The sequence below is a fragment of the Caloenas nicobarica genome, chromosome 6 (genome assembly GCF_036013445.1).
Source record: "Caloenas nicobarica isolate bCalNic1 chromosome 6, bCalNic1.hap1, whole genome shotgun sequence".
Lineage (NCBI taxonomy): Eukaryota > Metazoa > Chordata > Aves > Columbiformes > Columbidae > Caloenas > Caloenas nicobarica.
Window position 1 is genome coordinate 18,574,310 of NC_088250.1, and position 26,386 is coordinate 18,600,695.

The 26,386-nt window shown below is 40.0% G+C and overlaps 1 protein-coding gene across 1 annotated transcript in view; it reads right to left on the reverse strand.

The window, feature by feature from the left end:
* Nucleotides 1-3,604: 3,604 nt before the first annotated feature.
* Nucleotides 3,605-26,386, reverse strand: part of MTX2 (metaxin 2) — a 35,300-nt gene continuing 12,518 nt past the window's right edge. Inside the window, exons 2-10 of the mRNA XM_065637835.1 lie at nt 24,921-24,968; nt 23,904-23,950; nt 11,953-12,025; nt 8,877-8,953; nt 8,072-8,164; nt 7,343-7,381; nt 6,807-6,932; nt 6,041-6,117; nt 3,605-4,091 (exon numbers count right to left, since the gene is read on the reverse strand). Coding sequence (XP_065493907.1) covers nt 3,881-4,091; nt 6,041-6,117; nt 6,807-6,932; nt 7,343-7,381; nt 8,072-8,164; nt 8,877-8,953; nt 11,953-12,025; nt 23,904-23,950; nt 24,921-24,968 — 791 coding nt within the window. The 3' untranslated portion in view covers nt 3,605-3,880. The remainder of the gene's footprint in view (nt 4,092-6,040; nt 6,118-6,806; nt 6,933-7,342; nt 7,382-8,071; nt 8,165-8,876; nt 8,954-11,952; nt 12,026-23,903; nt 23,951-24,920; nt 24,969-26,386) is intronic.

The window sequence follows — 26,386 nt, forward strand, 5'->3', positions numbered from 1 at the left end:
AGCCAAACAACCCAAAGGTAAAATTTTCACGGACCGTGCTTGCTCTGCCTTGTCTATGAGAGGGCCAGTCAGGCTAATCAAAAGCCTTGGCTGGGATAAGGCAGGTTGGTTGACTTGCTCAGCTCCCTTGCTAGAAAGGTTATTGAGTTTGGGTTGGGTTTGGTTTTGTTTTTACACCTTGAACTGGTTTTATTACTGGTCTTGTTTCAACTTCTCATTATTTTTGCTGAAGTGTGCACAGCATTTCAGGAGCGATCAGCTTCAATGTCCTTTATAGAACTGTGGCTTCCCAGGGTCAGAGCACGGTTTACAAGCTTTGGTCCTCAGTCTGCTCTCTAGCACTAGTCATGCCAGCAGTGTCATTTTAAAAAATCGTAATAATTTCTTGTATTTAAGAAGAATAAAGTATGTCTAGGCTTTTAATAGCTATTTCCAACCCTGCCAGCAAAGCCAAGATTTTCCTTGTAGTTTTAAATTTAGATACTGCCTAGAATGAGGTGCAGCCTGAACTACAAACCAGCCCTGTGGCAAACATGCAATATCGAAAGTTTGCTCTTCAGTCAAGGAAGTAAAGAATGCTTTTTCCCATTTAAATTTTGGTTTACTAATTAAGTTAGCAAAGTCACACACAAGAAATGAGGTAGTTAAGCTTTCAGAAACTGTTCAGTTTAGCTTCCAGATCTCAGTCTCTGCTTGTTCTCTATTTCAATATTGAAATCTCTTTGTGTAATTTGCCTGTGTATCCTTAAGTGCAGTCTGAGTAGCTCAGGTGGATTTTCACAAACTTTGTCACAGATCAGTATCTTTTGCCGAACCACTTCCGCAGCATTTATTTTCTGGAGGAGACATTCAAAGTGAGTTAATGCATATCACTGCCTTGGTGGGTTTTTTAATCCTCTGATGTTATAAAGCTTGCCATATGTTACACAAAATTTGCAATAACTATCTGTTCAGCATTTGGTGTTGCATTACCAGTGCTTGCTCTGCCTCACAGAAACCTTGCCAAAATATAAAAATATGTTTTAATTCAATGCTGTTTCAAAGCAACAGCTAAAATTTGGTTAAAAGTTGGCTAATGGGCACTGCAGCCTTGAAAGAGGAGAAATACATGCCCACTTGCACTTTTTCAGACTGCATGTAAGTTAATGGCTGTGCATATGTGGGCTTGGAAATCCATTAGGTAAATTACTACTGTAGTTTTGTCTACTGGTAGCAAAAGAACTGCTCAAACCATAGAAGCTAGGTTAAAGTCTTTACTCGAAATGATGGTCTGTAAATAGAAAGAGATAAAAGGCAAGTTTAATTCCTCTGGATTAAGATACTTCAGTGTTCACACAGGATTTCCCCATCACTGTGACACTGCTAGTTTTAGAGACTACTAGACAGTATTTTTCTCTCAAAGGAGTGTATATCATAAGAGTCTCTTCAAACCAAAAAAAAACCCACAACAAATTATTTTCCAGTCTTTCCAGAAGTTGCATTAATGCAGAAAAGGAGGTTGGGAAGAAATATCTGGATTCTCAGCTGCAGACTGCTTCGACAGCAGAAATTGTCACTAAGCAGTCGAGAGTTTTATGGGTTTTAGTTTGAAAAGACATTTAACGTACACGTGTGAAATTTTAAGACTGAAATGCAGGACAAGGGCAATTTTCCTCTCCTTGCAAGAGTGATTTGATAAAAGGCCAAGGCTCCAGCAGGTCTCCTGTATCAAAGAGCAGGCCGTAAGAATTCAGCTCCGTTTCCCGGCTGAGCTGACAAGCGGGGTGCCCGCAGCCGGTGTGGGGGAGCAGGAGCGGCGCATCAGCCAGAGTCAAGAGACACCTGGCCAGGCCAAGGCACCTTTCTGTTCAGTTTTTAAGAGAGAAGGAAATGGTAGCCAAAAATCTCATGACCGTTGGATAACCCGGTCAAGCCATTAAGTATTCTGACACAGTATAGTCAAATTAATATATTTCATAGCAAGAAAACACAATGGTTCCAACAAGCCAAACAGCCTGAGCTGATTGCTGGTTGTGTCCAGGACTTCCCGAGTGCGTGAGGACTGTTTTTTGCCAGCAGCACATCCCTGGGGTTGTTGGCACTTTTGGAAAAGCGCCAAGTACAACTCACAAGGCAGAAGAGAGTGGTGCTGGTTAATGCATTTGAAGAAATACCTGCCAGATCGAGATCTTGCCTACACACAGGCACTCTCCCTGCAAACCTTCCACAGTGCCGAGGTTTTTGGAGCACCACAATGATATTTCTTTGTTTACTGCTGTATTATTGTGCCTACATGTACCACAGGATAATACAGAGGCAGAAGGACCGTGACATGCCAGCCTGGGCTGGTTTGACTAAAAGAGTTGATTTTTCTTCATGCAGCTAGAAACTTTTTCATAGCTAGCACAGTTATTGTTTGGGTTTAGTTTGAGAAAAAGAAGATTAACACCTCAGGGACAGAGTTAATGGGTTTTGGTTGTTTTCTGGGAGCCAAGGACTTTTCTGAGCTGTTTGCAGGTGTGAGGCAGCAGCTAGGAAGGGAGGCATAGATGGATCAGATTTTGACTGACATCCAGGCTGATCAATGAGAATATTCCATGCCATTAGCATCATGCTTCATATTTAAGGAGAGTTAGGTGTTCCGGCTGGAGGACCTCTTCCAGTTCTGCTTCATTCCAGCTGAGTTCTGTTTGGGAGTTCCTTTAATTCGGCCTTTTCCCATTTTACCATTTTGCAGTTGGCTGTTGGGCCTTTCTGCCTTTTGGGGGTCTTTCTCTCTCTCTCTCTCTCTCTGCCTCTCCCCAGGATCACCTGTTTGGGACCAGGGTGCTCTTTCTCCCTCTTCCCGGGACTGGCTGCTGGGTGTGGACAGAGTTTGTGAGGAATTGCACTATCTTTTATATTCTATTTTCATTATATAATTTTTTTTTAAATTTTATTAAACTGTTTTTATCTCCTCTTTCTATTATCTTCCTTTTCAATTCTCTCTCCTATTTGGTGGTGGGGGTGAAGTGACAGAGCAGCTATCATGGTGTTGATTCCCAGCTGCAGTTAAACCACAACACAGCCACGGGCTCAAACTGCATCCTTTTGCTACAGAACCACCCCAGCAAGTACATCAACGTTCAGAAGCAATGTTAACATACTGGAAGTGGAAAGAGCAAGACAGACTCTTACCTAGCAAATTCATTTCTTAAACAAAGAGCAAGACAAGCTAAGGATTAAAACTGAGAAATCATAAGAAGAAGGGGGAAAAAAAAAAGTACATCTAAAAAACCAAAGGTGAACAAGAAATAAAAGCAGCAGGAGGACACACATAAGAAGAAGTAATGACAGCCAGGAGCTGCTTTGACACAAAGAACTGACTGAAGAAAATCACATCACTTGTGTGCTGCAGAGCTCCAAGACATTTGCATCACCCGGTTCCTGAATGCATTTTGCTTGCGGCAGGTAAACTTATAATCTCTAATGAGTCCTTTCATTTGCAGCTTAATAATTCTAACTAGTTTACCATACAACTGTCTTCTAGGTGTCCTGCCAACGGGATCCCACTCATTAACTACACAGACATTAATTACAAATACGTAAAACTTAGTAGGAAAGGCATTTAGAAAGATCAGAGAGAAACTTTTTAAAGTATTTTATTTTTTTAATATAGATGCAATATTTTTCCAAGGTCACTTTAGAGTTAAGTGGCGTACAGTCTATTAACATGGAAGTGCCCATACAGTCATTTCAGGTTAAGTGTGCACAGAATATTCTACAACACAAAAACTGCATTTAGAGATCTTTCCTGCTCTAGAATGATTTGGCAGCTTCAAAAAGCTAACACACATTTCCATTCTCAAAATCAGTCCCTTGAACAACAAACCCCCAAACTGAAACGCACCCCACAGCACGCTTATCTCAGTAAGGACCTCTTGGCAGACCTGGCTGCGACAGCTGCAGAGCTGTCTTTATCCTGACCCTCAAAGTACTGCTGCTCTATTCGCCGACAAAAGGCTGTGAGATTACTGTAGTTTTTCACTTTTTCAGAGAGTGCATCGGTGATCAGTTGAGTAGTAAGGATTGTGAACAGGTGTCCAAATACCAAAGCATCCAATTCAGTTGGTCTGTAAAAACAGAAAAAAAAGAACAGAGGTTCAGGAAGGGAAGACCTGATCAAGAAAAACTCTTCTGTTCTGAACAAATTTTTAGACAGCCACACAGTCTATGAATTGGGAAGAAATCAGGCGACACTGAACTTACCAAATGCATGAAAACTGTGTATACAGTACGTAAGAATCCTGCTAGTTCTTAGTATGGCATCTTTATTTGCTTTTTTTGTAGCTTAGAAATGTGGAAACAACACTTCTTAGAAGGGACAGTTACTGAGCTAATATCAAACCACGCTCCACCTTTTAGTTCTATAACAAGGGCAAATGCTTATCAGTTTTTTGGGAGGTTTTCTTTTTCCTCTGTAGATGTATATATATTAAAGAAAAGATCTTATCTCACAAAGGAAAAAAAAGAAGGAGCAGGGAGAAAAGGAAAAAAAAACAAAAAGCAAACATAAAACCCCTATTCTCATTTTGTGGTTTCCAATAGTTGGGAACTATTCAACCAATAAGAAAAGGAGCTCCAGGGTGACAGCAGCTGGAAACATCTCTTTTAAAAGGGGAGTCCACAGAAGAAAATGGACCTTTTGGGAAAGAGTGGTCTATTGAATCTTTTCAGTCCTACCTTATTTTAGGTACAAGTCTCCTGAATAGTCATCTTGGACCTTGGTATATATGTAGCCCATGTGCATTTTTTTTTTCCCAAATATATTAATACCTTAAGACTCCTTTACTGGTGTTCAAGGTAAGCAGCATGACAGTTTTCTAACTGATAATTTTTTTTGCCTACTTGTGGATGCCTGGGAACTTTCCAGTGGAGATGTGGGCCCTTGTACAGCAAATTTAAATCTTTACCTCCTACAGACTCCCAGAAGTCACAGACTGAAAAATACTGAACTAAGAACACATTCTTTCTTAGTAGTATTTCAGACAGCTAAAAATCTTCAAGGCTGAAACTGTACCAAGAAAGCCTGGTTAACAAACAACAAAAAACAAAATCCCCAAGCTATAATTCTTTACAATTTAGGAGATACTATCTTTAAGAATGATTTGAGAAGATGCAATTCATAATAAAGAAGAATTCAAACTTGTCTTCTATAATGCATATTTCTGTATCAAATCAATTTACATGACCCACCTAGTCTCAACTTGGAAGAGATAAAGCAGCAAAGACACAGAAAAATCACCAAGACCATATGCTGTCTTTTGAAGACCTCTTCCTGTCCAAATGTAGTTAACTGAAGTCCAGACCTGAGCATTTCTAGTCTGGCCTATGCACAGGGACAAGAGGCAGCTAGAGTGATGTTACTTAAATCTGTAACATTTCAAAAATATTGAATTATTGAAGGAAGAAAAAGAACAAAAAAAGGCATTTTGCAATTGGCAGAAACAGGTGAAAGCGCAAGACATCCCATGAATGGCAGGTTGCTCCTTTTTTCTCCCTTGGGAATGTGAATCTCAGCTTTCACTTTGCAACTGATCCTTTATGGACAGTAGGCTACCTGCTCCCCCAGTTCTTAAAAGTCACAGGTACCCTCACGCTAACTCCATTCAGAGCTGCCTCGGTGTTAAGATGGGCAAGACAAGCAAGTGGTCTCTCCCCTAGGAGAGAAAGTTACCAAAGAAATACAAGTAAAGCTTTAAATGTATCTTTTTTAATAAGAAACTAACTGCATAAGTGTGTACATTTGCAGCCTATTTAAGTCGTGCTACACTGTAGAGAAGACAAGCAGGAGTAAAACTAAATCATAAATTTTTTAAAAAAGCCACAGAAACTTTCATTTTAAAATCTTTGATTACTTATTTCTGAAATGTCATGTTTATAGTCCAGTGACACATTTGTATTTCTGCAACAAATCATGTAGAATTGAAATAAAATGGGAGTTTTCCATATATACGTGTGTGTGGATATATATCTATATCTCATACTCCTGGATGTAATATTTCGGTAGAGATTAACTTACTGCTTATTGAAGAAATATGGTTGTGTTCCTAGTCTCTGGGAGAGAGCCTGACAACACTGATCTACATCTTCAAGCACCTATCAAAACATACAAGAGATAAAAGATCCATATCATCAGGAAATACCAACATTGCAAAAAAATAACCTCCTTACTGTATTTGCACTGACGGTGGGAACAAGAAACATATAATGTTGGAACATCAAAAGCTGTTAAAGTCAGTCAGATCTACACAGTAGACAGGTAGGTAAGTGTTACTTAATCTAACATTCGATGTACAGCAATTCTGATTAAGTGCTTCCCATAACATTTATAACTTAGCTTAATGAAAGGTACTAACTTATACCTTAAAACTGCTTTGCTTTTTTTTTTAGACCTCTGAGAAGGGAAGCCACAATTGTGCAAAGCCTGTAAGTGCCATGCAGGAAGTGGGGGCCATAACTTACAATCTGTTTCAGGACTCCAGCCTAAACTAACATCAGCAGAGATGTACACGCATGGTAAAACATCCTTCCTCCCACCCCATCACATTGCACATAACTTAAGATTTATTGCTGCTGAAGGCAAATACATGACTTCAGATAATGTTTTAAGTACAGAATATATTTTTTTAGTACATCTATTTCAAGAAAGTTTTACTCTCCAAATCTTAAAAAAATAAAATAATAAAATAAAATATAAAATAATAAATAAAATAAAATAATAAAATAAAAATAAAAATAAACCAAACCAGCATGATAAAGAAATAAGCGTCACTTTTCATACTGACCTGGTCAAGAGTCTTGCCAGCCCACCCAATGGCTTTCATCTTCCGCCTTACCTCCCATTGCTTCTGGTAGGACAAAATGCGGTTCAGAGGCCAGGGGTAAGGGGAGCCGTACCTCGGGTGAGTAATCTTTGTTTGGAAACGGAAAGGTACTGTGTTACCATAGAAGAAAATACAGATACCTCTATGCACAAAATAACTAATATTCACATATTTCTATCAGAAAGAGAGCTGAAAAAGAAAAAAGGAGTTGCATGATATGCTGTAACTATTTGCACAGAGTTTACAGTTTTCAGCATAACCATTTAAACCTACTACTTTAGAAACATATACAAACCCTGTATCTATTTTGCAGTCAGCTACCTCCAGTAATGACATAACTTCCCTAAAATGTGTATGCAAGCAAAATTAAACTGAAAAGACTGTATCATTAATGGTAGAAACCTCAATGTTTCATTTATGAGTAGGGACTTAAAATTGTGAGCAAAAGTGTTTTCTCATTAAATTTTAATTAAGACAAATGCTGCAGAACCACTCACCTCCTCTACTGTAACATCATCACACCATTGGAGATAGAGCTAGGAACAGAAAGAACACTTTCTAAAACTTCCTAATAAAGCAGAATACAGAGACAATCATTTCTCACTAGCAGAATTTTATTTGCTATATTAGATTAAATCTCCATTTCATTCCTCCTGTTAGGCCTCTGAATGCAGAAAACAAATTAAAACAGGAGGGCAAAAGCCCGGTTGCTAGTCCTTACTTTGCCAGCACCAGGACCAAGCCGAGACAGAAGCCCCACTCACAAAGGTCACCAGCCCCCAGCAGCCTGCCAGCATGTCCAGCACGGCTCCCACACTGGGACAGTGTCACCTCAACTGGCCACGGGCACCAACCGCAGGGGATCCCAGCCTCCCACTGGGCACACGAGCACGACGCTGTGGCAGGAGATAGCGGGGTGCCCAACCAGCTGCGGGGTGGGACCCCAGGAACCACCGGCATTTTCTGTCTGTGGAAATCGGTTACTTCTGCAGCTACAGGACACACTTCAGGCAGATCAGGGCAATCACACCGGTGGCTTGCTTCTACAGAACATTTCAGCAAGCAATCCGTAGAGTACAGAGAATTTATTCCTGCTTCCTTTCACCTCAGAAGTTGATGACCTAATCTAAGAACAAGCAGTATTTCCAATACAGGGAAAAAACCCTAAAGCTTTCTTGCCTATAGTCACTTATGCAAGTGTGTGGAGTTACTATAGTTTGCTGTACCTCCGCTGTCAAGAGCATATTATTGACTAATTCCATGTAGGCTTTCATCTCAGCTTTTTGGACTTCATCCAACCCATCACTGAGAGAATGGCCCTAATGGGGAAAAGCGAAAAAAAGAGACACACATGTAAGAAAGGATATTGGAATATTCAGCAATGCCTGACCCAAGGACCCCTGAAGTCAATGAGCTTTGGCTCCAATCCTATCTCTTACATAGTTCAATAACAGATTACATATGCAATTTTTACATAGTGCCCTTTAGAATTAAAAAGCAATCATAGTAATGTAACATTGCTAGTCCACAGGAAATGTAGATTATTATCGGTTATAGATGAACACAGTTTGAGCACACAGTCTCCTGGATAGTGTATCTCTGCGACAAGAAGTAAACACAAATTTATGTCAACTGCTCAGTGAAAATACATTATTTTTTAAAATATGAGGCGGGGGAGAAGCAAAGGCAAAATTGAACAGCATCTGACACTTCAGGATTTAAACCAATCAGTTCGGAGTTTAAACGTTCTGAGACCCAGAGAGAGGGCATGTAGAATAACAGTCTCAGAAACTGGCCCTGGTATGCAGCTGTCCCACATAGAATTTACTGCCAGAACTTGAGTAAATGACAAAGAAAAACATTTCCAGCCCAACAAACTCCTGCTCCAGGATATATTTATTTTAAAATGGCACTATATTTCTATTTTGTTTTAACAAATTAAGTAACACTCTGGAAGAGCAAATCAAATCAGCACAATGCTAAGGAAGATTAACATGCTATTCATTAATTGATGAAAAAATGTACTGTTACCTTGGCTTTTACAAACTGGACTATGGGCCCGAGTTCAGATACGACTTGATTTCCCACATGAATAAACGGTACTTTGCCTGTAAAATGAGAAATGGATTTTAGTAAGAGCTTTTTGTACCTGTAAAACGTAATTTGCAATTTTCAAAGCAATTACATATTGCAGGTACACCTGAACATCAGTTTTTTTCAAATGAGCACAGGTAAAGCTCTAACATACATAGCTCACCCAGCAAACATTTGTATCAACAAACATCTTCCTCCTGCTCTTCCTCCTCCTGAGCCTCTTTTACATACAAGACTTGCAATTGTGTAATTCGAAGTTACTGAGATCTATCAACTTGTACTTTAATAATGGATTTTGCATTGCTGGAAAGACTTAATTCAACATTTCTCTGAAGTACAGCTGGGAAATCCCAGGAGAGCAGACAGAGCCCTTGGCTAGTTTTATGACACGATGCATTCCCACCCTCCCTGCTAACCCACTGGCAGGGAAAGAGCTGCCGAAAGGCTGACAGGAGATGTGGCACTGTGCCCAGAAAAGCAAGCAGGGGGAAGTGCAAACGCACATGCAACCAGGCAGGATCTCGACTCTCCCTCCTCCAGTCCTCCAGATTTCCAAGGACCGGGCCAGCCGGCTCATGTTGGCTGCCCCAGTCTTCACCCTCCAGTTGCAACCCGACATTTTCAAGCCCCCACGGTCCTGGGGTCGGGAAAAGGTTCTCAGTATGAGACCCACTGCTTCATGATCCTGGGGGCTGGGAGGGGGAAGAAGCTGCATCATCATCATGGAAGCTAAACGGGGTTAAAGCTTAAAAATGGTAAGGCTCAACGTTCAGTCTATGAAGCTGAGTCCTGAGGGTCCAGCATGGAGCAGGGCTGAAAAATAGTCCTCAAAAGGAAACTGGGAAAGAACTGTGTCATTGATGGAACTGGTGGTAGTGTGAAGGGCTGCCAAGTCTGTATGGACCACCTTCTCTGCTTGGTAACTATTCTTACACACAGAACTGAGCCAAAGCTTTAAAGCAGTCAGAGGGGAAGCCCTGTTACACACAGCAAGCAACAACGCATGGCAGAATTTGCCTTACACCCCTTTTTCCCAGCTCTCAACATGTGAAGCTTAGGGATCCTGCTCCGGTCCACCCTAACTGCATTGATCACTCTGAAAACCCTCATCCAAATACAACTGGCAAACAACGACCTTAAATTTACGACTAAATCTTTAAGGATTACTTACGTGATTGAAATTGTCAATAAAATGGAGATAAATGCTGGATGTTTTGTATTACTCAGAACATCCTCATGCCCCAAGGCAGTAAATGAGCCTGCCCAGTGCAGTGGGGCACAGCACACTCTTACCTTTCCGCTTCTTGCTGTGGGAAAACTCTGCTCTTGACAGACAGCTCACAGAGCAAGATCAGTACCTGCCTGACTCCAAATATGTTATTGGCAACACATTCACTCTTTCCACCAAAACAAAAAACCCAAACACGGTTCAGGTTAACTGAAGATTCAGTCATGGTTTGTACCATGAGATTCACTCCTCACTGTCTCAATCAGCCTAAGGGTAATAAATGAAGTGCACCACACCAACAAAGGCTTCGTCTGCATCCACACACTGCATGTTGCAGAAGGAAAGGCAGACCTTGGTGTGCTGCAGAATTCAGCGGTTTCAGTCCAACTGTACTTCACACACCAATACAATCCTGTGGTATTGTACTTCTGAATCCCTCAGAATGGTTTTTGTCATTACAATGACTAGGAGATAAATAACCTTCCCCCTAAACAAAGAGATGCAGATCTTTGCTGCTGCTGTGAGACAGAAGGTGATAGGGAGGGAGAGGGGAACAAATAAAAACCTTGTTTGAATTATCTTTAAAGAACAAACATAAAGAAAGGAAATGGGGCAAGGGCAAAAAGAATACATCTACTTCCACCTACATTTAAAATTGAAGCAGGATCATTTTCCCTCACGCTCCTTGTTTACAGCAGAAGGAGGAAGCGTTCAGACCCACACTACAACATCAGGTGCCAGCAACTGCGGGCATGGGGTGCGAGCAGCAAAGAAGTGAGAGCATGCAACTGTCGCCAGTCCTGCTCCTGCATATGCAAGATGCTCCTCCATGGATGGATTCAGCATTTCAAAGCTACCTTTATTTACTAACAAATAATTTAGATACCACCATATTTTGTTGTTTTTTCACTGCTGCCAGGCAACTTTTATTTTAAAAACAGCTTAATTCCACTGCTTTAACCAAAATACCAGTGGCAGCAGCAGAACCCATACAGCTGGCAGACAGGTACTGACTGGCACTTCCATGTGGCAGTCATCTGCCAGAGGCAGGTCATCGGTTAGGAAGTACTTCCTCACATCACAAAAATCTGGGACAGAGTGCAAAGATTGCCAGAGCTTTGCACCCTACATTCAGCAATTCTGGTTTTTAGGAAACCTTCTGGAGCTGGGCTCTGAAGGATTTTAGGCAACCAGTCACCTCCAGCAAAAGGTAGGCTCTGTAGCCTTCAAATTCATAATTTATTGTTGGTGGGTTTGGATTTGTTTCCTGACGGTCTCATGGATTAGAGGAAGATTTAAAATCGCCCGTCACCCTTTACAGTGACAACGCACCCTTCAGTCTTCTCCTGTATCAACATCCTGGCAATCATCTCCCAGACCGGGCAACAAAAGATAATCTTTCTCCAGTGTGGTCACACCCCAGCAATGGGAAAATATAACAGCATTCACTGGAATATTCCCTGGATGCAGAATAAAGCCACACACATCTTTCTGCTTCAGGACACAACTCTCAGGCATTTAAGAGAAGGTTTCCATCAGGCATGTAAACTGTCTGAACGCTACAGACAGGTACTGCAGTCGCTGGCACAGTTACACTTTGTGCCAATGTTACTTTGCATTTGACTGTTTTAATTGTTTGCAGAGGAGAAAGTGCACTGGAGAGGAGTGGGGGAGACAACCCACACCGGGTAGCACTGACCGACTGTTATCAGCAAGACAAGGCACAGTTGCCATGGTATCAAAATGGAGGTATAACGTAGTAATCTAAATGAAGGCCACACTTACCAGATGGTGACATGTACTCGGCATTTGCCCTGCAAACCACCCGGATTGGCAGATTGCACATTTGCAAAAAGGCCTGCAAACAAAGAGTAGCATTTAAAAAGCATTAATATACCAGTGACAAACAAGCGTGTTCTTCTCAATACATTTGGCAATGTTTTATCCAGTTCCTAGCACACACTGATGAAGTATAGCTCTTGCATGCTGCTTTTAGGAAGAAAGAAGGGTAGGTAAGAGAAAAACAAGGGGTTTTTTTAAACTTCCTTAGACAAGTGTTTATCATCCGGTCATTGACTGGAATTCTTCTAATGAAGTTTCATCTTTTTTACTGTTTTTTTCCAAGACGAGCAGAGAAGCAGTATCTGATAGATACAATTAGTGCTGTGGCTGTACAAAATTAAGTGACATTTTGCCCCTCCTGAAAATCATGGTACTTACTTCTTCTGGCTGAAGCTGGCCAACCAAGTTCACATTGTGTAGTGTGGCAAACACAGCACCTTCTCACATTATATTTACAATAGCTGCCAGAAGTTTTGCTCTATGATACTGTCAGACCACAAGTCTGCTTTGGGAGGACTTATTTATTATCTTTAGTTTATGTGAATCATGGAGAGTGTAAGTGACCGATTTACTGTTTCTTTCTATCTGTAACCTTAGATTCAAAGCATTCTCAGTAGGATACTGATCTTTGTCAGCACCTGCCATCATCACAAAATCCTTAGTGTGTTTCTGTTGAAATACCAAAATATCAAGAAAAATATTTGCAATGTGGACAGAACATGGCAAATAAGTAACCTCCTAATCTCTAGAGTCTCTCACAACTCAGCTAACTCCTATCATTCATTTTGTCTTTGCAATTAGACAGGCCACAAATGCAGATTCCAAATTATACCTATTTATTCACAGTGGCTTGAGGTGAAAAAAGCCTACACCAAAGCAGCTACCACCATGAACTAAAATGCTGCTGTAACACAGCACTTTCTAGATGAGTCTCCTTCTTGCTCTCCAGATTGCAGCATCTGGCAGTAAACTGCACTCTCAGCTTTAGATTCTCAGACTTTAATCACAGACATCACAGTAACCTCAACCTTAACCTTGAGATTGCTCACCTCTGCATTAAATGACACCACAAGGCATGAACTAACACTGGTATAAACCCTATTCCTAATTTTGTGGCTTCTGTAGTATCCATCAAGCAAACAAAAAGAACCCAAACAGCTCCTCTCCTCTGTGCTCTTCAAGTCCTTTATTCCCAAACTCTAGCCCAATCCAGGGAAAAATGCCAAAAGCTTTGGTCCTTTTCCAACCAAATCCAAGAACCACACAGTCCATTACAACCTTTGGCTCTTGCAGTTTTAAATGACCTAACTCAAATCCAAATCCCGGTTTAAAGCAAGGAACTATGGTCACAAGCTGCTACACAAGACATGGATTACGGCTGACATGAGCCCACCTCAGAACTGTGGAGGCTCTGTAAAATCCACCAGAAACCTGGGTTGCTACATCTTCTGATTTCCTCAGCCTAATTCTAACTTAAAGCACTGCTTGGGAGCATGTTACTATACACACACATGCAGATGGAGATAGACAGATGTATGAAGAGAGGGTACTAGTCATGGTCAACATAATACTGCACTGTTCAGCAGTAAGCTGGTCTCTAGGGTGCTTCATCTCAACCAGAACCTCTGTTACTGCTTAAGGGTGCAACTATCATCCAAAGAAAATACAAGGCACTGGCCACATTTGAGACCACCTGACTTCTAAGTCTGTGCGCGCATCAGAGTCCACCAAAAATTGAGGCTCTTGCTGTCTGAGCATCCCAAACTCCATGCAAACAGTAAGAATACCCGAAGGACTAATTCTTAAACAGGAATTTAAGGCATCAGTCTGTCATCTTGGTCCAGGATCTCTTCCTTTGCCTGCTGGCTCTGCAGGACCTAACAATGTCCAGACTGTTCCAGCTACTGTTATGTGCATCATGTCTTCTGCCCAAACTGTGGCACCATACACAACGTCTTTGGAAAGAATTAAGAGACAAGAATGCAGAGACTTTGGTTTGGATTAAATACTCCTATGGCATTGCTACATTGACACAATCTAGCCCACCAAAAAAACACTCTAACTCAACAGGTACACAGACTTCATTCTTCTGAAAGCTCTACCAGCAACTCACAACAGCATCTCAACAGTGGAACCGACGGCATCAAACAGCAGCTCCAAAGAATTTCATTTTTGTGTGGGAGGAGTGAACTTCTACCATACTACTTAATCCTTAGCAGCTGAATTTCATCTCAAAAATATGTGAAATTTCATTTGGTCTAGGCTTACCAAATGAGTTTCTTTTGCGGTAAGGCACTAAATTAACTCCACAATTCTGCATTAAGCTAGAGATGATTCATTTTGTAACTGTCATGTACTACTCTCACTGCAAGTGCAGAAGAAGAAAAAGTCTGAACTGCACTGGAGTTAGGACAACGCATGAATGACTAGAAAGCTTGTAAGTGCGGAGACACATTTAAGCAAAAGGAGGTTAATAGAAAAACTATTTTTACTTTTTCATGTCAGCATGTCGAAAATGAGACACTAGCACAGAACACTCCGGTTACATGAGTTGCTTCAGCAAATTATTGCCTATTGCACATTGTATTGTATACTGGCTCTTACATGTACAAGGTTACTACCAAACACACAGTTTGTAGCTCTGAAAAACAGTCCTCAGCATAGAGACTAAACTATAAATATTTTCAGTGTAAAGAGTTCAGCCAAGTTTCCATCAAAAATCTGAATCTGACCTTTCCCTCTCTCCTTCTCCTCAACAAACGTCCACAGACCAGGGAATACTGACCTTTATTACATTTGGCAGGGAAATTCTAGCTCAGCCCCTGGCCTAGTGCAAAGGGGATTGAGAATACGTTGCCATTTCGGCATCTTGGAAATGCAGGCATGCGGGGTCCATGTGCCCCTTTTGCACTTTGTAAATAAAAGAGGAGAGAGGAGGTTGAACTAGAAGTGAGCTCTAATGTGGGAACAAATATTAACTAAATAAATATGCTCACTACTTTGCATAATAAAGACCCTAAAGTAAACGCCAAACCAAAAACCTGAGAAAACTTCCTTGGAATAGTCATCTTCAGTTCTGATGGAATGTTTCATAGGTGAGAGACCAGGACTGAGCTTGAGAAATTGAAAAATGATTCAAGATTAAAACTGGACAAACGCATCCAGTTCTGCATTCGCCCCAGGAGTCCTCCTGCAAGGTTCAGAAACACTGAGCAGTGCAGCTGCCCCTCCAGCAGCCCTGCAAGGCCTGGGTCAGCAACCCCCTTCAGCACCCTCGTGCCAACAGCTGTTCCACTTCAGTCTTTGTCTGTATTTAGGATCAGCTTTAATATGGGTGGTGAAATAGTAATGAAACACAAAACAAGAAAAAACAGAGCAGTGAAAGAGTTGAAGATAAAATTATTTAATGCCATACAATAAACCTAATTTAAAAAAAAAAAAAAGGAACTGCTATTACATCTTTAAGAAGTCCAGGGAATTAAAAGACCAATATGTTGAGCTGTAATTTGTATCCAAAGCATGACCCATTCAATTTAAGTGCTCCTTAAACACTGTTCTGCAGGAAAATGAAGGAAAGTTCCACAATACGAGAGAAGTTTAATCCTTATTGGATATACACTGCTGAACTAATAACCACGTAGAGAAGTAGGCCAGTACTCATTTCTTGATTCAGCTTAAACTAATGGTCCACTGGAGAGCCTTCAAGTTGACTAAAAAATACATGTCAACTGATAAGAGGAGACAGTATTATCCCAAACTATGAGTGCTCAGCCTAAGAAATAAGCCTTAAAATTTGCACTGCCATGAGAGCACTTACATTCTTTCACTGATGTAACTGACAGGCTTTGGAAATTATCAGCATTAACAACACAGATGGTTTTGACTTTATGAGAACTAGTGAATGCATTTCATATTTACGGAAATTGTGATGTCTTTTAGAAAAAGAGACAGCCAAGGATCATGTCCAATGCATTCTTATAAATATCCACTCTCTCAAAACCTCAATTTTTTTTTCTGATGCACTCAACTAGATAAATAATATTTTAGACAATAACTGATGTTAAATAGTAAGTGCAATGAACTGTTACCAAAATAGTTGAAATTGGCATAGATCGAAGAAACCCTACAGAGAGAATATAGGACAAAGCACCAATTTTTGCAAGTCTTGATCTCATTTAACACTTTAGCCCAGTGATCAAGGGAGGATTTGTTCCCTTTTTGACCACTCATGTAGAATGTCAAGAACCAGCACATTTGGTGTGCAGATGGTATCAGACTGCCATGGCTTCCAACTCTGATAAAAGATGCAGTGCGACACTGGTTATGCCAGCTCAGAGCACCTCGTTTCCCTTTGGGTACCTCACATACATAATTTCAGCAGGCAAGTAAACCCTGGCTTTTCTTGTGAGAGAAACCATCAACAAATGGGAGTAAGCTCAGCTCCTCTGAGCGCTTTTGGAGCGAAGGGAGAGAGATGGAAGGCTGAAACCACCCCAGTGCAGTTCTGCTGAGATTTATGAAGGTATCAACACCCCTTCAAAGACACGGCATCAAAAGCTGAGCAATCTGAAAGATCAAGGGCCTGGGCTTATTCTAGTACATCAGAGATTGTTAACATCATAAATTCAGCTGATCAACTTAAAAAGGGACTGAGAGGGGCCAACTGAATTTAAGCCGTTGTGAAAATTAACCCAAAAATGGTAAGCAAGGCAGTAACAGCGAGACTAGAAATAAGACACTGAACTGAGCACAGCTTGTCATACCTTGCAAAGATGCTTGTAATTCCCAAGAACAGTATTAAATTTCCCGCTCTTTTCTCTTTTGGAAAAAAAAAAAACCAAACAAACCTGTACTAGCACAGACCAAACAGGGTGACTACTGCAGGCCTCGATCTCCTCCAGCACCAAGGATTCTCACACAATAATAGTACAGCAATTGCAGTTCTTCAGAATGGAGGGGGGGGCAAGGAAATCAGTTCTCATGTCTGTACTAAAACTGGTACATGTTACTTCATCTAACACTTTCCAGTTCACAGTAACTGTAAAGATCTTCACTGAAAATGTTTCTTGATACTTTGAAAACAACTCTTCCAAACAAACTCTAAGCAACGAAAGGAGAACTGAATTCCTGCTGGAAAGGATAAACTTTTATTTTTATGCTTAACACCTATCGAAAGAGGTAACTATCTGGATCAATTAATAAAGAGGAGGGATTAACATTCTTATTTCCCCTTATCCATGTTACAGAAGATCAAGAGATGACTGCCCAACAAACTTTACACAAATAAAGGAAACTTCATTCAAGCATAAATATACAGAATTCACTACAACTGAAGGACATCAAACAAAAATGCTCAGGCTTTTAAAAGGAATGAGTAATTTCATGGCTCATACTAGTTAATGCAGCATAAAACAAGAGGAACAAAATTTCAGATTGGGAAGAACTGAGTTTATTCCCATGGCATCAGCAGGAGTGCCTCCTTTATCCGTACGTTCCACTGATAATTTGCATTTCTGTAATTTTAAAAACAGGGGCCCGATTTCTTGTGCAGTATCGGCAATGGTCAAGGACTGAAGCAGATGCCTGGAAAACTGTCCAGTTTTAGTAACACATTCATTATAATGTCTGCTACAAAAACTTTTGTCAAAGTTAATTCTGGAACAAAGTGTGTCCTTTCTTTGCATGAGGTTAATGTGAGAAACAGATAAAGGTATTAAAGATTTGCCTTAATAGGGTCCGTCAGCTTCTCTCCCATGCCTGCTTTCTGCCTTTCTTCCCTGCAGACTAACAGTCTCCCCTCTCACGCTCTTCCAGCCTCTCTACCTGTAGCATCACCTACTCTCTGGCACCTGGGAAGGGAGGAATGCGAACAATATATTTTAGCAATGCTACCTCTCTTCTTCGAGACTGAAAGTACCAAGCCTACAAAGTTGCTGCTGTCTCTGTGCACCTTGTTTTGGATGGGAGACAGGGAAGTGGAGACTTGGTGCAAGTCCATGAGAAGAAGGAGAGGAGAGGAGAGGAGAGGGAGGAAAAAAGGTGCCACCAGATGAATAATGTCTGTCCTTCCCTGCCTTCTCAATAGTTACTGTTATAGACTAGGGAAGAAAGAGCATGGGAGTTGTGAATTAAAGAAAAAGCACAGAAAAGCCTCTCAGCACCTTTCCTGCCATACACACAGGACTACGGTTTGCATTTCACCGCCTTCTCCTCCTGGAGAGCACCGTGAGTCACTGTGTTGTCAGTCAGCACAGAACAAGCCAGTTCGTATTTTTGCTGCGAGAGAACCAAGTATCAGCAGCTACGTGAAAAGGACTGATAGGAAGCTTTGAGGTGATACTTGTCACAAAATTAATCAACAATCTTATGCCCACCATTCATTTCAATCATGGCAGGTGACACCTCTTGCCAGAATTACAGAGTATATTTACAACAGCAGCATTGCTTAAAGGACATAATCAACTTAAGGCTTGTTTTGTTTTCTTATAGCCCAGCCAATTTCCAATTCAAAATGTAAGCAGTACATTGAATTTCAATTATCTAAAAAAATAATCAGAGCAATCACCTTTGTGCTGCTGTAGCACAGCTCAAAAGCCCAGAGCCAGCCCCGGGGCAACTCACCCCACCCTCCTCTTCCTCCTCTTCTCACACGACTGACATTCTCATCTCTGCTGCTGCTGCCGCCCTCAAAGTAATGCAAGAAAGTGATGCCATGTGTCTTCCTATGATGACAAGGACGGAAAATGCCTGTGCATAAAGTACAACGGGAAGGAATAAGAGAAGGGAGGGGGAAGCTTTGTATTTATTCCTGCTGTTAATTGTTTTAGGGGCCATTTTTAGTCTTTCGCCCCCTTCCTCTTTGCCCTCCCCAGCTAAGGAAGGGCTGTTCAGACACCGTCAGCTGGAAACACAACACACATCAGGCAGCGAACCACCCTGTCAGAGCTCCATCACAACGCTCTCCTCTTCCCCTCCAGTTCCCTCTCAGAATAATACATATGACCAAACACATATACTCATTAAAAATGAGTTACAACTTGATGTAAATCATATCCAGATTGCAGTTTCTGAGATCAGAGGCAAGAATGAAATTACTTATGCCAAGACTCAAATAGTTCGCAACTTACATCCCCACAGCAGGAACGCTGTTTTCAGATGGCACAGTCCAGACTTCATTTGAAGAAGATATATTCATGATTAGTTTTTAATAAAGAACAAGCCATTCCAAGCCATCTCTTTTTCAGCAGCACTTCTAAAAGCACTCACACAATACTGTTGTGAAGAAAGAGTGAAAGGCATTTTCTGTTTTCATTTTTACATTATTTCATGATCATACAAAGGACAACATGTGATGACAACAAAAGAGTTATTCTCTACTTTATTGGAGGAACACATTTTAAAATTAAAAACCATGAACAAATCTACAGAATAATTCAGTTTTCATATCAAACAGCTGCAGACCCTGTAACTGAAATAGTGTGTCTAAGGTTATAAATGAAAACTGTTCAGTATCATTCTGTGAGTGACAGATTAAATTCCCAATCCAGTTATGGTAATGGCCACATTTGTAGTTTAACATAAATTAAGAGCTTAATTATATTTGTGACTATTTTAAACAAAATAACAAATTCCTGTGTACCTGTGAATGTAATTTATAGCAAAGCCACGTTCATCCTCCAAAACAATCTATTTTACACTGCAGCACAACACTGCTCTAATGGTATAATGTAATTCTTGTTGTAGAATGCGGAAAGAGTAGATTCACTGGTAGCATAGAGGTTTTGAAGATAAATGAAGATGCTATTCATTCAGGGGTAATTTCATCTTAGAACTATATGAAAGATGTTTCACTCACAAACAGTACCTGTATGGCTTGGGATTTAAGCATGTTTTCAGCTACAAAGCAATGCTGCTAGATTGATCATGTTGATACTGCATTTCTCATCATGAAGAATTCCACCCTTTATTCTCTTTAAAAAAGAGAGATTGTCAGATTTTCATTTCAGTACCAAGCCTTTGTTCAAGCCTCAGCAACAAGTTCAAATTTCTGCTAATGTTTCGTCTAGAGAAAAACCAAACCACAATTCATACACACACGAAGTCACAAATCTGTCAAGGGCAATTAATCACGTGCAATTTACACGTTTATTTGATTACTTGTTGAAGTAAATAAGCAGTTGGTCTATGTAACACAATTTTAAATTGCCCAAACATCCTTCTGTCATTCAGGACTAAGAACAGACAATTCTAAATGCGCTTTCCTGGAATACATTACAACCATTTATGAGGACATCAATTTCACAAGCAATTAATACATATCTTAACATAATGAGCTGCAGGCTCTATAACCTCTGGATAGCTGAGAATTTCCACAATCCTGAACGTTTTAGACAGCCTTTTAAGCAAGACTCTGAGACTACCTGCATAACTATTTCAGAAGAACCTGTAATAACAGAGGCAGCCTCAACATCCACATTCCTCCTCCTGACAAGTTGGAGCAGAGCGCAGAGATGCTGCGCTGCCCTTTGGGGCCGGGCACGGCGCAGCTGCATTAACCCCCTCCCTCCTGCTCAGCCCCGCGGCTTCCGCCCGGGCACCCAACACAAAGGCGTCACCTGCGCCCGGCGCCAGCCCCGGACAGGCTCCCTGCCTCAGACCGAAACACGCTCTCCGGTGGGAATTCAGCTTTAATCCATTCAAAACTCCATTCTTCCCTCCATGAAGTTGTGGAGTTGTTTTGTTATTGAAATGTAGTTGTGTGTTCGCTTCTGGGTTGTGGTGGCTTTTTTTATTATAATAAGACTGATAAGCAGGAATGCTGTATAATGGAAGCTGTACTATAAATAACTGGAGAATGGTTTTAACCATGAGCCCTGCTACCCAGGAGGTGTATGTGTTTTCATTAACTTTAACGGGAACAGGGCTGAACACAAGAAGAACACAGCCTTCATTCTATGTACAACATTCTCTTTCTTGTAGTTAGATAATCATTACTGATTAGTATTTTCCCTTGATTTTAATTGCTTTGCAGTGAAAATAGAACTTCATTCAATATCGAGATTTTGCAGCCTAAGATCAAATGGGCTTCAATTTCAGCAGGACTGTATAGTACACTACGTACAAACACCAAGATGTACCAGAGGCAATGCACTAGCTCATTTGAAGTTATGTTGCATTTTCAGCACAAACAAAGAATCTGAACCCAGTAAAAGACAAATGAATTGTTAATTTAGTCTGTTTCCAAGAACAACAATAGGCAAAAGAGGCATTAAAAAATAAACAACAGGAAAACCCTAGCGGAATCAGCAGAGAGGTTCTACAAGGTGAGAGGGATTATTTTTTTCATTGGTTTTGTTGGGTTTTAACTACTGAAGGCACTACCACCACAGTTACTTAGCAATTCCCAGAAGACTCTGTCCTCCCCTCTCTTATCTGACATGTAGCTGAAGTCAGGAATCCAGATTTCATTGCGCAATGAGAGTCATAAGTTCAATCATTATTAAAACAGCCAGACTCAACCATCTTCCGATGTTCAGTCTGCAGCCCTCACTACTCATTAATTCAAACAAAATGCCTGCAACAGTCTGTTACACCTACACTTACTGAGAGTAACTTGCTCTGCTGTCTGCTTGATCTGCTCTGTTGACAAAAGGTTCATTAAATGCCATCTGTATTGCAGGGTCATTCATTTTAAAACAGTCAAATTCTACTTTGACTACTTACTATGGCATTGGATTTTATTTTTTATATGTATTTTATTTTACATGTATTTCTATGTAAATATTCTTTCTTTTCTATCATATATGCATATATGTTCTCTGAGAGCTCTCCCAGAGCAGCACTATGAAGAGGTACTGTAAGATTTTGAGAAAGGTCTGAAAGATCAGTTGCAGCACATTTAGAGTCTTGTTGCGAACTACGTTCCTTAAAGATTTGATGGCAGCTGACTCCCCATGATCTTCTTATCAGAGAGACTCAAAATTCTGATGCATTTTCACCACATGAAAGTTCAACAAGCCATGAACAAGCTATGTATATGCTCTGGTGATATTCATGTGCCCCAAATCAGTAACGGGGAGAAAAATAACACCAATAGTGGGAAATAACTCCCAGGCACCAGCTCCTATTTCTACTCCTAACCCCCATTCCTACTTCTTTCTCGGGAAAAGAACCTTCCCCCCTACCAAAAAAATAAAAATCCAGTAAAAAGATAAACAGGCTCTCATCAGAATAAAAAGTAAATTCTAAAATACAGGCACTCAATCATTTCCTTATGCAAAACACACAGGTATGTTTAAAGCTTTCTGATCACTAAGCTCGTAATACATAACTACGGATCCTAACATCATTTAAAAATGGATCAAAGACACCAAGGATAGCTATTCTTTCACAGTCACAACCATGTTACACAGAATCCTCAAAATAGATATGATTCCTCAATACAAAATTGTTCTATAAAGTTTAAGATCAGATATCTACCAGAAGCATATTTATAGTCATGGCTACTATCAGCTGTCCAGCTAGAGAATATTGAAGAAAAACAAGAATTTTAAATATATTATAGTTAATTTATCATCTAAATGACATGTGTAGGATAAGAATGGACTCAAAACAGTAAAGCAAAATGATGCATTAGAAAAGGAAATTTTAGGGTTATATTGTTGCTTCTTTGTGTTTTAAACACAAGCCACACCTATACATATTGTTAGTTGGTAAGAAAATTCATGAAAACCACAAAAAATACAGTTGCTGGAGTAAAAAGGAACACTGAGATGAAGTGAGCAACAAAAACACTTATTTGCATTACTGTGAGGCACAATATAAAACACACTGACCAAACAAATAAACGCTGCCCAATTTATTTGGTGTATCAAAGATGACTCATCTGTCCGGCAAAGGATAAAGCTACCTTCTTGCTGTGAGAGAATTTACTCTTGGTGGTATTCCCTAGATTGCCATACTGGAAGGAAAAAAGTTAGAGATCCTGGAAGTAGTTACGATGATCAAATGATCCTAATTTACCATTAATGTCAGTTACAGTCTCCGAGTGTCCCACTTCAGCTAAATGAGATGTGACCTTTTTGGAAAGCTCTCAAAGACTGCTTGCTCTAGCTGCTCTGAGCGAGACCACACACAAAAAGCAAGAAGCAGGGGAACAGTGCAATTCCCTGCTACACAAAGCAGCAGCAAAGTTGCTTTGAAGAACAGGAACCTTATAGACATCCTGCTCACCAGCACTGACAGTCAGGCCTTCTCTGCTAATGGGGAAAACATCCCCCTGAGATTTGGGGTTAGTGAACCTAACAGGTTAATGGAATTTACGCAGACTTCATAGCCACAGAGGTGCTTTTAAGTCAATTAGAGATGCAACTTTGTCAATTATATGGACTATTTCTAAAAACCACATTGGATCTCAACTCTGTATACCTGATAAAATTGAGAAAACCTATCAAAGACATACAGAGATCTGATGCCTGCAGCATGAAGCAAATATGGCTCGAGTTTGGGACAGTATGAGCTTTGAGAATTAAATAACCAGCAAGCATCATGCAAGATGTTACAAGACGAACTAGCATACCAAGTGACAAAAGATGGGAACCGTGCACAGTTCCCAGAGGAGGTAGACAAGCAGATACTGTACAAATATAGACCAATATAAATACGAGTACAAGCAGCGGCACTCCATATAGGACTCTCAAAATCCTCATGTCCTTTAGGCTCTGGCACTTCAATGACAATGCAAAGCACATCAGATGGAGGAAATAAGTCATTGATTTTGACAAAAATAATTATTAAATTATTCATTCAGCTAAATACAGTTACTTTAGCTAGATTATCATTCAAAAAAATAAAATGGAATTAACATCTTTAGTTTAGAAAAGATGACATTTTACCTGAACAGCAAGGGAAGACGCATTATCAGAAAGCAAAATTTGTTCCTCTGTTGAAAGAAAAAATAAAAACAAAAATCACAATTACAAAAAATAGTGCCCATTTAGCTACTGACCTGTAACTGTAAGCCATTCTGGGTTGCATTTCTTACGCATAAAACAAGAAGTACATATATAATTATTCTGCAGCTGGACTAGAAAAACTATGCTATGAATATTAAAAAAATATTTTAAAAAACAATACCAGGAATATTTCTCCTGCAAATACAACTGCATTTATCATACATTACCAACAATGTACAATAAAAAATGCTTAGAACTAAAACCCAAATGCTTGAGTTTTATGCCAATTACTCTTCTTCTAATCAAAGTTAAATAAAACCGCTTCTTCATAACTCCTCTGGCTAAAAAGTAAAAGCATTCAGAAACCTATAAAAGCAGCTTGCAGTTAATATTGCACACTGTGTCTAGGTCTGTCACACAAAAGAAAGATGACAAGTTCACTGCAATAAAAATTCCATGCTTAGAAGACTAGGGCTGCTACCTATTAGTCTTCATTACTTTGCAGTCTTCTGACAACTGTAGCAGGCTGCTGAGCCCCAAATGGGGGCCATAATGTGATCTGATGATATATGAAGAGCTGCTAAAGGGAGCCTGAACCATCCTAGCCTATACATTTTAACAGTTCCTTTTTACTGAGAGCCCACTTTACCACAAGACTTCAAAAATCTGCTGCCTCAGCTATTGGTGCAGTAAATCTGCCAACTGTGCCTGCAACCACATCATTTTACACTGCCTACAGCAGCCAATATAATGAGTCAATAATAAACCAAGGACCTTATAGGCCATGAATAGCTGGTTTATATTGGCAGATGCAAGTGTAGCTAAAACCTCTGACGAGACAAACAACACAAAGGACTCATTTAACAGTTTCTGTGTTCCCTTGCAGTTAATTATGTTAGTGCATATTTAATGTGTTTTCTAAAAGTAATTATTAATTGCAAAAACAAGTGTACCCACCCTTCAGTTGCTGATACAACTCAGCATTTTCAGGCCAAGGCTCTGCGGCTGTGGAAAGAACAGGAATTAATTAAGCAAGTCAAACAACAATGTGCTTGCAGATGCTAACACGAACATTACTTAGAGCAGGAACTCAAACTGCAAAATGTTGATGCAAGATTCAACCTGCCCCAAATATGTCCCACTGTCACTCTCTTCTCCCGTACTTCTCTCCTGCTCACAGAGGGACAACACAGAGCAGGAAACTAAGACCCAAAATGTAATGCTGCAAGAAAAGACAGAATTCAAGCTACATTACAGAATGGCCTTGTAATTCCCAAGCAGCTAAAGCAACTATTTTCCTTCCCCCATAAAGACATACTTGTGCACATTCCCATCACAATTCTGGCCACTCTCAAGAGCAACTATTTATTAAGGTACTAAACAAAGAATTGTGGAAAGAACAGAACAAGACACAGAGGACACAGACACAAAGCTCCAAACCAAGTGTGAAGAATGCTTTGGGGAAATGGAAAAGCTTTCTATCTTTTCAAGTTGCACCCTTGCTGGTCCTACATAATACCTACAAACCCAGGTGCTTGGGCATGTCAGAAACCTACCCACAAGATAGCTGGGATCGCCTATTGCTTTAAATGATGTACTGGTCAACCCTAAAATGGGAATGTCAATATGCATTAAAAAAAACTGCATCATCGGGTGTTCAAAACAGTTGAACAGTCTTAAAAAAAAGAAAAAAAAAAAAAAAAGGAAGGAAGAAAAGACAATCACATCTTCCAGTTGAGAGCCACTGCACTTAATCATACACCACCTGAATTTCTGGGAAGGCAAAACCAATAATCAGTACTGTTTCACTGTTAATGGTAGTATTAAGATAACAGGATAACAGGTCATCACGTTGTTTTGTCTCCATTACATTACTTGTTTAAGTCTGATTAAAAATCCATTTTTAAATACCAATTCAAACCTTGCATTATACCCAAACCAGCTATTTATAAACAAAACGAATGCTCTAATCACATAAATTATTTTTGTTAAAGCAATAATGTCTACAAATAACTATATGTTGTTCAAACAGAAATATGCCACTGGCTTCAGTAAGGTCATTCTTTGTGTATTTGCCCTCAAAACTCAAAGAAAAAAAATGTACAATTTTCTAACTCTGATTCTTTTTGCATACTCATGAAGTATTAACTTTTATGGAAGTCACATAGAACTGTAAAGCTTATAACTGTACACAGTTTCACAAAGGTCACTGCCTCTAACATTAAGGCACGAGGTCTTTTAAAGTTATGCTAGTATGGGCATGAGAAAGCAACTAATCACATTTAAGTGTCACGAAAAAATGTTTTATGTTTTATTATAGCAGTTATTGGTTTTACACCTCTCCATCATAGTTTTGCCCTAGAGTAAAAATTCTTGAGGTGGAAGTACATTTACTTCTTTAAATAAGAAGAGACTAAGGTAGT